Genomic DNA, 13,347 nt, shown 5'->3' on the forward strand with positions numbered 1-13,347 from the left:
AGACTTGTAGAGAAAGGGGGTTCTACAAAGTATTGACTCCGGGGGGGCGCCATACAAATGCCCCTCCCCCCACACTTTTCACATATTTATTTGTATCATTTATCATTTTCCTTCCACTTCACAATGATGTGCCACTTTGTGTCTCTCACATAAAATCCCAATAAAAGACATTTACGTTTTTGGTTGTAACATGAGAAAATGTGGAAAATGTCACGGGGTATGAATACTTTTTCAAGGCACTGTAAATGATCGTGAAATCTAAAATGATGTACAGTATATACAGTACACCTGGATTGTCACTCTATACACCTCTGAGCCTGCAGAGCAATTCCTTCCTCCCACTCGTCGCCTTGCACATTCTTAGTATCGAAAATCCAATCTTTGTCCTCCATAATGTCTCGGCAGCCATTGGATAGTCCTGAGTCTTCTCTTCCCGCACCGTTCTCCTCCTCCTCCTCATCATCTTCCTCCTCCTCCTCTTCCTCCTTCTCCTCCTCACTCTCTCTGCTCTGGCCGTTGTCCATAGATGAGTCTTTATTCCTCCCCATTGGCCCTACAAAGACTTCATTGTTGTCCTCTGTGTCTCCATCATTGTCCGGGGTTCCTACAAGAGGGTCTTTTGTTGGTAACGGTCCCGACATTGATACCGGGGCTGAGGGTGTAGGGTGTGGGTTTCTGCCTATGAATAGAACATATATCAGATAAATCATGATCAGGGACGGGTACTAATAGTACAGTCTATTTTTAGCATCAGGTCTGAAAGAACTATTTGTTGAATATGTTAGTACCCTATGAGGCTTAACCACTTGTCCACGGGAGGACTTCATATGACTTCCTCCACTTTGTGCGGTGATATCTGAATGATGGGGGCAGCTACAGGCATCATTCAGATATCACCGTCTTCAGCCAGCGATTCTGTGTACGATAAGAATGATCAAGGCGGCGGTTCCGCCGCTTGATCGTTCTTATAGGCAGCGGGAGGGGACGTCCCCCACCCTCCCTCCCGCCGCCATCCGGTGCTTCTCCGGGCTCTCCCGTGCCATCGGGGGCCCAGAGAGCGAATCGGTCGGCGCTGCCTGGAAAGAATAGAGATGACTGTTGACCAGATGGTCACCAGTCATCTCTGTGACTGTTGGAGGCCCGGGCGCGACGTTATGACGTCACGCCCGGTACCCGGAAGTAAACAAAGCCGCAAAACCCTCCCGCCGCCATCTGGTGCTTCTCCGGGCTCTCCCGTGCCATCGGGGGGCCCGGAGAGCAAACCGGTCGGCGCTCCCTGGAAAGCATAGAGATGACTGGTGACCAGATGGTCACCAGTCATCTCTATGACCGTCCGAGGCCCGGGCGCGACGTTATGACGTTACGCCCGGAAGTAAACAAAGCCGCAATCGCGGCTGTCGGCATGTGATCAGTGATTTTTTTTTCACCGATTTCATGCTTGTAAGCCTGGAGGAGAGATGTGAGGTCTTATTGACCCCTCCCCCAGCATCTCTCCATAAAGAGGACCTGTCACACTGATTCCTATTACAAGGGATGTTTACATTCCTTGTAATAGGAATAAAAGTGATAAAAAAAAAAATGTAAAAGAAAGTGTAAAAATAAATAAGTTAAGTAAAATAAAAATAAAATGACAATTTTTTTTTTTCAAAACGCCCCTGTCCCCGTTATCTCGCGCGCAGAAGCGAACACGCATGCAAGTCCCGCCCACATATGTAAACGCCGTTTAAACCCCACATGTGAGGTTTTGTCGCGTGCGTTAGAGCGCGTGCAACAATTCTAGCACTGGACCTCCTCTGTAACTCGAAAATAGTAACCTGTAAAAAATGTTAAAGCGTCACCTATGGAGATTTTTAAGTACCGAAGTTTGGCGCCATTCCATGAGTGTGCGCATTTTTAAAGCGTGACATGTTAGGTATCTTTTTACTCGGCGTAACATCATCTTTCACATTATACAAAAAAATTGGGCTAACTTTACTGTTTTGTTATTTTTTAATTCATGAAACCGTTTTAAAAAAAAGGCGTTTGAAAAATGATTGCGCAAATACTGTGCGAGAAAAAAAGTTGCAATGACCGCCATTTTATTCCCTAGGGTGTCTGCTAAAAAAAATATATATATAATGTTTGGGGGTTCTGATTAATTTTCTAGCAAAAAATTGGTGATTTTTACATGAAGGAAAGAAGTTCCAAAATAGGCGCGGTGGACAAGTGGTTAAAGCTGAGCTCCAGTCTGTTGGTCTTTTTAGCCTTTTGGTAGCCTCCTTGCTCATCTCTAGTAACGATCTAATGCATGCTAAATCTAGGGGGCTATGAGAGAGAAAGTTACGTTTTTTTTCGGCATATAACACTCACAGGCGTATAACACGCACCTTCATTCTAAGGCCTCGTACACACGAGGGGACAGTCCGATGAAAACGGTCCGCCGGACCGTTTTCATCGGACATGTCCGCTGGGAGATTTCGGTTTGATGGCTGTACACACCATCAAACCGAAATCCGCGCGGACAGGATACACGGTGACGTGGCCGCGCCGTCGCCGCGATGATGATGACGCGGCGACGTGCGCGACCCTGTTAGGTCAATGCTTCCACGCATGCGAGGGCTTTCGGCTGAGCGGACATGTCCGGTGAGTCTGTACAGACGACCGAACATGTCCGACGGACAGGCCTCCAGCGGACATGTTTCTTAGCATGCTAAGAAACATTTGTCCGCTGGAAACCTTTCCGATCCGCCGGAAAATTGTCCGGTCGGACGTACACAAGACCGAACATGTCTGCTGAAACTGGTCAGCGGACCAGTTTCAGCGGACAGATCCGGTCGTGTGTACGAGGCCTAAGAGGGAAATTTCAGGAAAGAAAATGTACATTTTAAATAAAGAACTTTGAAGCAAAATAAGGGTCAATGCCCATCAATGCAGCCTGATTAATGCCCATCTGCAGCCTCAAATTTGCCCATCAATGCAGCTTGATCAATGCCCATCTGCAGCCTCGGAATTGCCTATCAATGCAGCCTGATCAATGCCCATCTGCAGCCTCAGAATTTCCCATCAATGCAGCATGATCAATGCCCATCTGCAGCCTCAAAATTGTCCATTAATGCAGCTTGATCAATGACCATCTGTAGCCTCACAATTGCCCATCAATGCAGCCTGATCAATGCCCATCTGCAGCTTCCCCATTGCCCATCAATGCAACTTGATCAATGCCCATCTGTAGCCTCACAATTGCCCCTCAATACAGCCTGATCAATGCCCACCTGTAGCCTCAAAATTGCCCATTAATGCAGCTTGATTAATGACCATCTGCAGCCTCAAAATTGCCCATCAATGCAGCTTGATCAATGCCCATCTGTTATATTCTAAAATCCCTTCCGGAAGGATTTTATAAAGAATATATATATTCTTGTTAATATGAATGAATGTGAGACTGTTTGAGCTATTAATTTTCTTGTGTAATTCGCTGAAATCGAGATTTGAAACTCCAAAAACGTATAAGTTTGAATATGAAATATATATATATGTTCATTTGAAATGTTTAATGTTTTAAGTAAAGAATTGTATTTGATTGGAATGTGTTCTCCTATTGAGGTAATTCATATGGCTGTTTCTCAGTGATTGATTAGCTAGGCCACATCCTGTTTAGATTGTGATTTTAGCTGTGTCTGCAGACCTTTCACCTTTTCTTACCTAAACAAGCCATTTCCTCTTGAGATCTACAGAATATTTAGACTAGGTTCTCAGGAGACATTTCCTATGTAAAGGTTGAGATAGATGTAAAACAGATGTTGTATCAGGTTTTCATTATAAGTCACACCCTTTTGGGAGGGTATTTTTCTGAGCGCGAAATTCAGACAAAGAAATGTCTTTGATATATAAACTATAGGTCTGATGGCTTCGGTAGCTTTTTTCTATTCAGTCACCAAGAAGAAGGAGCTCACAATTGACAGACATCTTGCAAGCATACAGAAAAGTCTTGAAGCACACATCTCATTCATTTGGAATTCTTATTTTTTGAACTCTTATTTGAAACTATTTTTATACATTGAAACTGTTTTTGTACTTATGTTAAGTGTGTACATTAAACACACGTTTTTTATTCACGAATCTGTCTCACGATCGATTTAATAGCAGTAAGTGTGCTATTTAAATACAAGCCAAGTTATCAACTTTATTTCATTGGCTAAGCCAGCCAGGCTTTGAACGATTTTCAAATTTTATACCACTTTCTCAAAGTGCTATCGGAGAGAAGTAGAGTATTGAGTAATTTTTGAAACGTTTGACGAGAACCTAGAAGGCAACAATCAGTCAGTCGCTCATTTTGTCGCAGTTTTTTTACAACTGTCCCTTATATCGAAAGGGGGAACATGTTAGTACTGAGAGAAACTACGGAAAGAGTTTGACGAGAGCCTAGAAGTATTGATTTATCGTGAATGACCTGGAGATTCGTAGAACACGGAAGACTTCTTATTCGGTGAGTAAAATCATGGAATGTTTTAAATGTTCAGCTGATGAATGTCAAGGTTTATCGAAACAGATTTGTTATTCTGTTTTATGGAAGTCGTTATATTTGCAATGTTTAGAATCTAATCTGGCTATTGATGCAGAGAGATTCTCGTTAGCTAAAATTAAAAGGAAATTAAGTAATGTAATGAAACTAGTTACAGATTTTAATTCAATGATTTCTGAGGTAACAGAAATACATTCAGAGGACACTTCGGGTAATGCAGGCAATATGCAAACACATGAGAATGTATCTACTGCAGCTAGTTGTTTAAATTGTGGAACTGTATGTAATTATGCTGAGCGGAGTGAAAAAACGCAGTCAGATATGGTATTAACAGAATTTGCTCAGTCCTCAGATAAAATGGAGGAGATACCACATGCAGGGAAACAGGATAATATTATTGCAGCAGACATTACTAAAAACACAGTGAATGTTTTTGAAAGCATTTCAGGCAATAGAGACAAGGAATGTGTTACGTTTGTTCATTCTAAGAAGCAATGTGTTTATCCATCGTCATATGCACAGAGAAAGCAAGTTTTCAAATGTTCTTTATGTCGCAGGAAAGGTCATATGGCAAAATTTTGTTGGTCAGTGAGTGACAGGAAGTCACATAATTTCAAAACGTCTCCAAGGCGTTATGAAGTTTACTCTGTAAGATGGAGTAATCATAGGAGGTATAATTTTCAAGTTAGACAAGAAGAACAATATTATTTAAAGTACAATAAGCCATTTGTTACTTCTAATGTTACGCTGGGAGGAAAAAATAGGCATGTTCCTTAGTGAGCGGCATGGAATTTATGATTTTTGGTTATGACTTTTTGGCTATGATTTTTGGTATTGCATAAGGATTATTGAATAAGGTTTTGATGTAAGTTCGACAGATTTCATGTTGGGAATCAGAAAGTTGAATATTTTATTTTTCTGGCAGAATTGCAGACAATTCTGAAAGAAGAGATTTTAAGTGGAATATATGTAACGTCTAGCTCATGAAAAGTGAAGTGAAATTTTAAGGAATATTAATTGGTTTAGGAAAAGAGACAGAATTTATTGTTTCTTTACTTGTATAGTGTAGTGGATGTGCATTGTGTAGTAAATGTAACAGATCATATTGAAGTTTTTTTTAAGATATGAAGGGAATTGATTTTAATGATAAAAGAAATCGAATTAATAAGTAAGGATTTATATATGTGTATGTATGTAGTGTTATTTGTTTCAAACATTGAGTACAATATATATTATTCCTATCTCAGCTCTTCACAGTCCATCCTTAGTAATTTTGGAGTAAGTGACATACATCCTTGTGATTTAAATTTTGCGGGGTTTTGCTTCCAAAGCTCTCCTTTGTAAGAAAAGGTGGGGGCCAAAGGGAGACATGCAGACGTGCTGACAGCCTGATAGGAATCACACACACACTTTTGAAAAATCACACACACGAGGAAGTTGATCCAGTTTGAAACACATACACATACGCACAATATATATATATTTATACTATTTTTATTAGTATTTTGAGGTTTCTATTTAAGAGACTTTAGCAAAGGAAGTAGGTTTTACATGGTGAAATGGTGATTCAACCTGAATTGGTATAATTGTTGCAAGGAAAACAAACACACAGATACCCTAATTTGCTGAAGAACAGAAAAAGGAATTTTTGTTCCTCTACAGGTTGATTCGACATCTTCTATGGTTCATGAGAACGTTGATGTTGCGTCATGACTTTCAATGGGTTTTTGTGTCTTGTTATACCTCAACACCTTCAGGGAATTCACTAAATTCATTCATGAGAGTTTAGGTCACTTTGGTAAAAGAATAATTGTTTGATTTTCTTATAGTAAAGTTTTATTGGGACAAAATGGAATACACAGCAGACAGTGTAATCTAATCTTGTTTGTTTTGAGTAGTGTCAGAAATATAGCATCTTCTGCAACACTGTGAATTTTATGACAGGGAGGAAAATGTCATTTGGTTTTTCAATGAATTTTTTTTTGTCTACGATGCACAGAGGGGCAATAGAGAAAACATAATGATTAATGGTGGAAGTTCAAAGACCTCTCAATTCAGTGGAATATGCACGTAGACAACAAAAATATGGATATACATTGATTAGTGAAAATGGTATATTATGAGATGATAATGTTATTTTATGAGATAAAAATTTATATTTTGAGATAAATGATACTGCTTTTCTTTTTTCTAGGAATGATTTTTACAAAAATTGATCAAAGAAGGAAAGATGACTACAAAAGAGATGAAAAATCTTAAAGAAAGAAAGTTGATCATCATCGTCATCGTCAGGATTCATTTTTTTTCTATTGACATTTTTATCAGTGGTAAAATATATCACAAACTGTTCCAGCCATGTAGAGGTTAACAGGATTGACAATTTTCTCAAAGACATTACAGTATTAAGAAGCAAAAGAAATATGGACAATGATATTAATGTAGATAACAAATTGGATAGGTTTAGATATACCAATGTCAATACAGCTGATGATTTGATTGGGTATATAGCTGTAGGACAGGGGTATGAGCATTGTATGGAATTATATTTCATTCATAGTAATGAGGTGGAAATCGAAGTTAAAATAGAGTCGAAAACAAGTTTTGTTAAAATGCAAGGATTTTATAGGTTTAATAATATAACCAAGACTTTTGAATGTAATATACTGAAAAGAGCTTTTTGGACATTATTTGTAAAAGGTAATGATTCAACAATTTGGTCTGGAGATGTCAATAATGATGTGGTAAGCTCTGGGAAAATATTTTTTCCAGTAGACCAGTATTATTACCTTTTTCAAAGTTTTGTACAAATATTAAATCCAAAACATTTAAAAATAATTGGAGATAAAAAGGGAGACATTGTAAGAAAATGGGATTTTAGAGTAATAAGAAAATCTACTCAGTTACGAGTCAAAATTAGCATTACTGTGGTAGATATTATTGTTCCAGAGATAAAAGTGTCACCACAGTCTTTAAAAGTCATTGAAGATGAAGATGGATTGAATTTGATGTGTAGTACTCAGATATATTTACCTCAAAATTCATTGTTAACTTGGAAAAGGAATGGTGAGTTTTTGGGTAGTTTTTTCCACAGTACAACTAATATAATTCACAAAGGAATTTTTGGTAATGTGAATTGGATCAATGATAAATTTATTTATCATCAATCAGGTGTATCTTTAAATGATACTGGTATATATGAGTGCTGCATATTAATAGAAGGCTATCCCTTGAAATGTGCTAATGCAAGTATAATTGTCATGTCCCCAGGGAAAACTCCATGTGTTGGTAAAAACAGTGTTTTTGCTAATCCCTTCCAGATTAACCATTTACAATCCAGAGCTCTATTGAGAGAAGGAACATTCGTCATTATATTGTGGAACTTTAATATTTCAGAATGGAAAATTTCTACAAGGTTTCCACAATGTCAAAGACATTTGGTTAATATGGAATTGGGTATTGAAAGATGGTTTGGAATCAATAGTCATAACAGAAATAGACGTGGTATTGTCGAAGGAGTCCTAGGGGGCATAGGTGTAATTGGCAGCATTGCAAATAGTATGGATATTAACACGTTAAAATCTGATCTTGAGTCAGCAGGTTTAGTGGGAAGTAAAGGTTTTAAGATCCAAAGAAACTTAAATCAGATATTAGAAGATATGGTTATTAAAACAGCCAATGTAATGGGTCCATCCATACTACATCTTCAGAATATTACTCTCAATTTAATGACTAGTGAAGAACATTCACATATTGCCAGATTATGTTTAGAAATTCAAACAGAATATTCCACTAATTTTAAAATAATTGCACAAGCTTTTCAGAGTGGAGTTACCCCTCTTGGTATATTGCAGAATTTACCCAGAGAATATGCATATGCAAGAAATCATACTGATTTATGGGTAAATAAATGGTTAGGATGTAGTCAGGATGTATGTTACAGTTCTTCTATGATTCCTATAGCAGGGAGAGAACAAATTTTGGTTCCAATTACTGTTTTGGGATTACCAATTAGTGATACTCAATTATTATTTTATAAATTGCAGTATACAGATTTTGCGCTTAACAAGGATAATTTGGAATTAGAACAATTAGATTTGTCATCATGTTTACAATTTCAGTCTAAAGTTCTTTGTTTACCTAATCAAGATAAAAGTATATTTCATTCTTGTTATCATAATCATACATTATGTTCTGCAAGAATAGAAACATTTGAAGCTTCTTCTGAATTAACTACTCTTGTAGATAAAAGGAAAGTTTGTTTTCAGATCATGAAAGATACAGAAAGGGTTCAGACTTTCTTTTCCTCTTGCACAAACACAGAAAACCTAAAACGGGGATTGTATTGTGCAGAAGGTGATTTAAGGGCCATAAATGTAAATGGTATAAGAACTAATTTATCTCATCTATCATTGAGAAATGTTAGTGTTAGTCCGACACTATATAATTTGTCTCAAATAGATGAGTTTCCATGGAGAGAATGGGTTAACGTAATTCAAAAGGATCAAGGTTTATTAATGGCTCTAGCTAAAGAACTCAGGAATGCAGAGATATCGTTTAAACATGAGCAAGGGAATTTGCAAGAGGTAGTTCATCAATGGTCTACTTTAACTGGTTCTAGCTGGTGGCATCAATTTAAAAATAGTATATCTATTTGGGGAAAAACTTCAATTACTTCCGCAGCAGGAAATATTTTATCACATCCTATAGTTATTATTTTTATTATTATTATGTTATGCATTATATATCAATTATTTTTAATGTTTAGAATGAAAAAACTGTATAAGCAAATCAGAAATGAAATCAAGAAAGGTGACGATATGTTGCAAAATAAGCTTAAAAGGAGATTAGGTTTTGGAGTTGCAAACTCGATGACAGGTGACAATGCATTTGGAGTTATTAGATCAAAGTCAGAGTGTTTGTGACATAAATGGGTGTATAAATGATTAGGAAATATGGTCATTATTCATATTTCAGAGGGGAATGTTATATTCTAAAATCCCTTCCGGAAGGATTTTATAAAGAATATATATATTCTTGTTAATATGAATGAATGTGAGACTGTTTGAGCTATTAATTTTCTTGTGTAATTCGCTGAAATCGAGATTTGAAACTCCAAAAACGTATAAGTTTGAATATGAAATATATATATATGTTCATTTGAAATGTTTAATGTTTTAAGTAAAGAATTGTATTTGATTGGAATGTGTTCTCCTATTGAGGTAATTCATATGGCTGTTTCTCAGTGATTGATTAGCTAGGCCACATTCTGTTTAGATTGTGATTTTAGCTGTGTCTGCAGACCTTTCACCTTTTCTTACCTAAACAAGCCATTTCCTCTTGAGATCTACAGAATATTTAGACTAGGTTCTCAGGAGACATTTCCTATGTAAAGGTTGAGATAGATGTAAAACAGATGTTGTATCAGGTTTTCATTATAAGTCACACCCTTTTGGGAGGGTATTTTTCTGAGCGCGAAATTCAGACAAAGAAATGTCTTTGATATATAAACTATAGGTCTGATGGCTTCGGTAGCTTTTTTCTATTCAGTCACCAAGAAGAAGGAGCTCACAATTGACAGACATCTTGCAAGCATACAGAAAAGTCTTGAAGCACACATCTCATTCATTTGGAATTCTTATTTTTTGAACTCTTATTTGAAACTATTTTTATACATTGAAACTGTTTTTGTACTATGTTAAGTGTGTACATTAAACACACGTTTTTTATTCACGAATCTGTCTCACGATCGATTTAATAGCAGTAAGTGTGCTATTTAAATACAAGCCAAGTTATCAACTTTATTTCACCATCTGCAGCCTGAAAATTGCCAATCAATGCAGCCTGATCCATTCCCATCTGTAGCCTCACAATTGCCCCTCAATGCAGCTTGATTAATGCCCATCTGCAGCCTCCCCATTGCCTCCCCAATGCAGCCTGATCAATGCCCATCTCAGGGAGGGGGGTGGGATGAGCGCCGTCGGACTACATACAGCAAAGTCCCACCTCCTGGACCATCTTCTATAATAGATAGAGGCCGCTGAGTAAACAGGAGATTCTCGCTGTATGTAATCAGATGTAATCTGACGCCGCATTTTTTTGGGGGGGTGGGCGCAGTTTGGCACATCATGGTCGTTCTCTAGGGTAACATAGAATGACACTCTCAGGTGACACCAACAAATGATACAAACTACACACATAACTGCCACTTACAGAGCCTGAATAGGCACACAACCAAGAAAATGGCCGCCATGGCTATCTCGGAGTAGAAGTGACACTTCCATCTTGTCTTCGTCTTCATCCCGCAGAGATCATCATCTACCAGAAACACAGAGGATCTTCTGTCAGTCAAAATTTCACATTGTGGCCCTCAACGTCACACTCAGGGCCACACGGATCACCAAAAAGCTTTGAACTGGTCCATTTCTCAAAGTAAGGTGTATAAATACAGTACAGTGGAACCTCGGAGTGCGAGCATAATCCGTTCCAGGAGAATGCTCGTAATCCAAACCACTCGCATATCAAAGCGAGTTTCCCCATTGACGTCAATGGAAACGAAAATATTTTTTCCCACATTGACTTCAATGGCATGCAATACCGCATGCGGCCAGAGATGGGGGGGGGGGGCACCGGAGAGCCTTGGAAACGGCAGGAAAGGCCCGAGGACACTTCGGCTGACCTTGGCAAACCTCGGAAAGGCATGAAAACTGAGTATTTCCGTGTCTTCCCACGCATTGCCGAATGGCGCAGATCAGCTGTTATCTGCGTCGTTCGGCTCTTCTCGGAAACGGCGCCCCCTGTACCTGAGGCCAAATGCGGTACTGCAGGCCCTGCTCGTCTTGCGAGACTACACTCGCAAACCGAGTCAGAATTTTTCTTTAAAAGTTGCTCGTCTTTCAAAATGCGCGTTAACCACGTTGCTCTTAAACCGAGGTTCCACTGTATATGATGAGGTTAATAGGCATGGCTCACCTTGATAAATGAGAATAATTTCCTCTATGAATAACACGGGAACAAACAGAAAGTCAGCCACTAGATAGGCTTCTTCTGCTGTGATGATCCATCTCATTGGGGAGTTGCCTGTCAGGAAATATGAGAAGAGCAAATCAGGTTCATACAAGAATTGAAGTGAAGGTGAAGCTCTTTTTCTAGGTTTGGAAATAACTGGGATGGGTTAGAGCCGGTGTTCTGTCGGTATGGGTCCCCCGTGGAATAATGCTCAGGCTAAACAGCGCAATGCGCAAACGGAGCCGACGGATGTCTCCGAGGATGATCAGCTGTCCTTCAGGTGTAGACGGCGCATGCGCAAGCAACATGCCGCTCGCTCCCGATGATTTATTAGCAGTGCTGTTACGGGGAATGGTTTTCTCAATAAACTACACATGCTTTTCTCAAAGGGGCTCAATAACACATCGGCCCCTTTGAGAAAAACATCTGCCCCTTGTAAAGATGTGTCGTTTATTGAGAAAACCATTCCCTATAAGAGCAATATCACGGACTAGAACAATGCCTCACATTGGAAAAGTGGAACTCTTGCGCTATCCGCACTAAACGCTGGGGGGCACTGCTGCAATCACCTATAGGTCTGCCTTAAACAGAAAAAATACAAAAGTGGGAAAGTGGTGGTGAAGCGCTGTGAAACTAAAACTAATGCCGCGTACACACCATCACTTTATGTGATGAAAAAAAACGACGTTTTTAAAAACGTCACTTTAAATGACCGTGTGTGGGGGAAAAACGTCGTTTTATGTCTTGTGAAAAACGAAAAAAAAAAATTGAAGCATGCTACAATTTTATGTGCCGTTTTTCAAAACGTCGTTTTTTACTTCACAGAAATTGACTGTGTGTAGCAAAAAACGACGTTTAAAACGACGTTTTTACACCCGCGCATGCCCAGAAGCTAGTTATGAAGCGAGCTTCAATGGAAAAACGTGGTGGAACGTAACCTCGCTTTGCTAGAGCACTGTGAGAAAAACGATGGTGTGTAGGCAACTTCGTCTTTGAAAATTGAAGTTTCAAAAACGTCGTTTTTTACTTCACAGAAAATGTCGTTTTTTTTCCATCACATGAAGTGATGGTGTGTATGCGGCATAAGACAGGGGGACTAGGGACAAAAAACCTGACTCGGTATGCCGGCCCTGATACGACAGGTGTAATGCTAAAACTAAAATGAAAGAGGTGAATGATACAAAAGCAACTCGGTTTGCCAAAATATAACAGGCTATATAAACCAATTAAACAGAGAAGAGAAAATTATAAAACAAACTCTATTGGGTAGATTCACGTAGAAAGGCTTATCTTTAGGACGGCCTAGCCTAGCCTGTTTAGGCTACACCGCTGTAAATTAGTTAGGCTAGTAGTGATTTTCAATCTACTTACCTGCTAATCTACGGCGGCGTAGCCTAAAACGAGCAGGCGTAAGGGCGCCTAATTCAAATTGCTTGGAGGGGGGCGTGTTGTATGGAAATGAGGCTTGACCTCACGTTTTTTTACGTTTTTTTGACACTGCGCATGCGTCGGGCGACTACATTTCCCAGTGCGCATTGCGGCTAAGTACGCCGTACGGGCCTATTGATTTTGACGTGGACGTAAATGACGTAACTCCCGATTCGCGGACGACTTACGCAAACGACGCAAACATTTCGAACCTCGCGGCGGCAACGGCTGCCATACTTTAACATTGTTATTCCACCTCATAGGTGGAATAACTTTAGGCCGCCTAAGGCCTTACGGAAACAACGTAATTCGACTGCGGCGGGCTCGCGTACGTTCGGGAATCGGCGTATCCCCTCATTTACATAATCTATGCCGGCCGCAATGGAAGCGGCACCTAGCGGCCATCCGAAAAA

The 13,347-nt window shown here is 39.3% G+C and overlaps 1 protein-coding gene across 1 annotated transcript; it reads left to right on the top strand.

Annotated features, from left to right (window-relative positions):
* Positions 1-4,045: 4,045 nt before the first annotated feature.
* On the top strand, positions 4,046-9,703 carry LOC120924389. Its single transcript, XM_040335325.1, has 2 exons — positions 4,046-4,465; positions 6,696-9,703. The coding sequence occupies exon 2, from the start codon at positions 6,922-6,924 to the stop codon at positions 9,421-9,423; it is 2,502 nt and encodes an 833-aa protein (XP_040191259.1). The 5' UTR covers positions 4,046-4,465; positions 6,696-6,921; the 3' UTR covers positions 9,424-9,703.
* The last annotated feature ends 3,644 nt before the right edge of the window (positions 9,704-13,347 follow it).

The sequence above is a fragment of the Rana temporaria genome, chromosome 1, assembly GCF_905171775.1.
Source record: "Rana temporaria chromosome 1, aRanTem1.1, whole genome shotgun sequence".
NCBI lineage: Eukaryota > Metazoa > Chordata > Amphibia > Anura > Ranidae > Rana > Rana temporaria.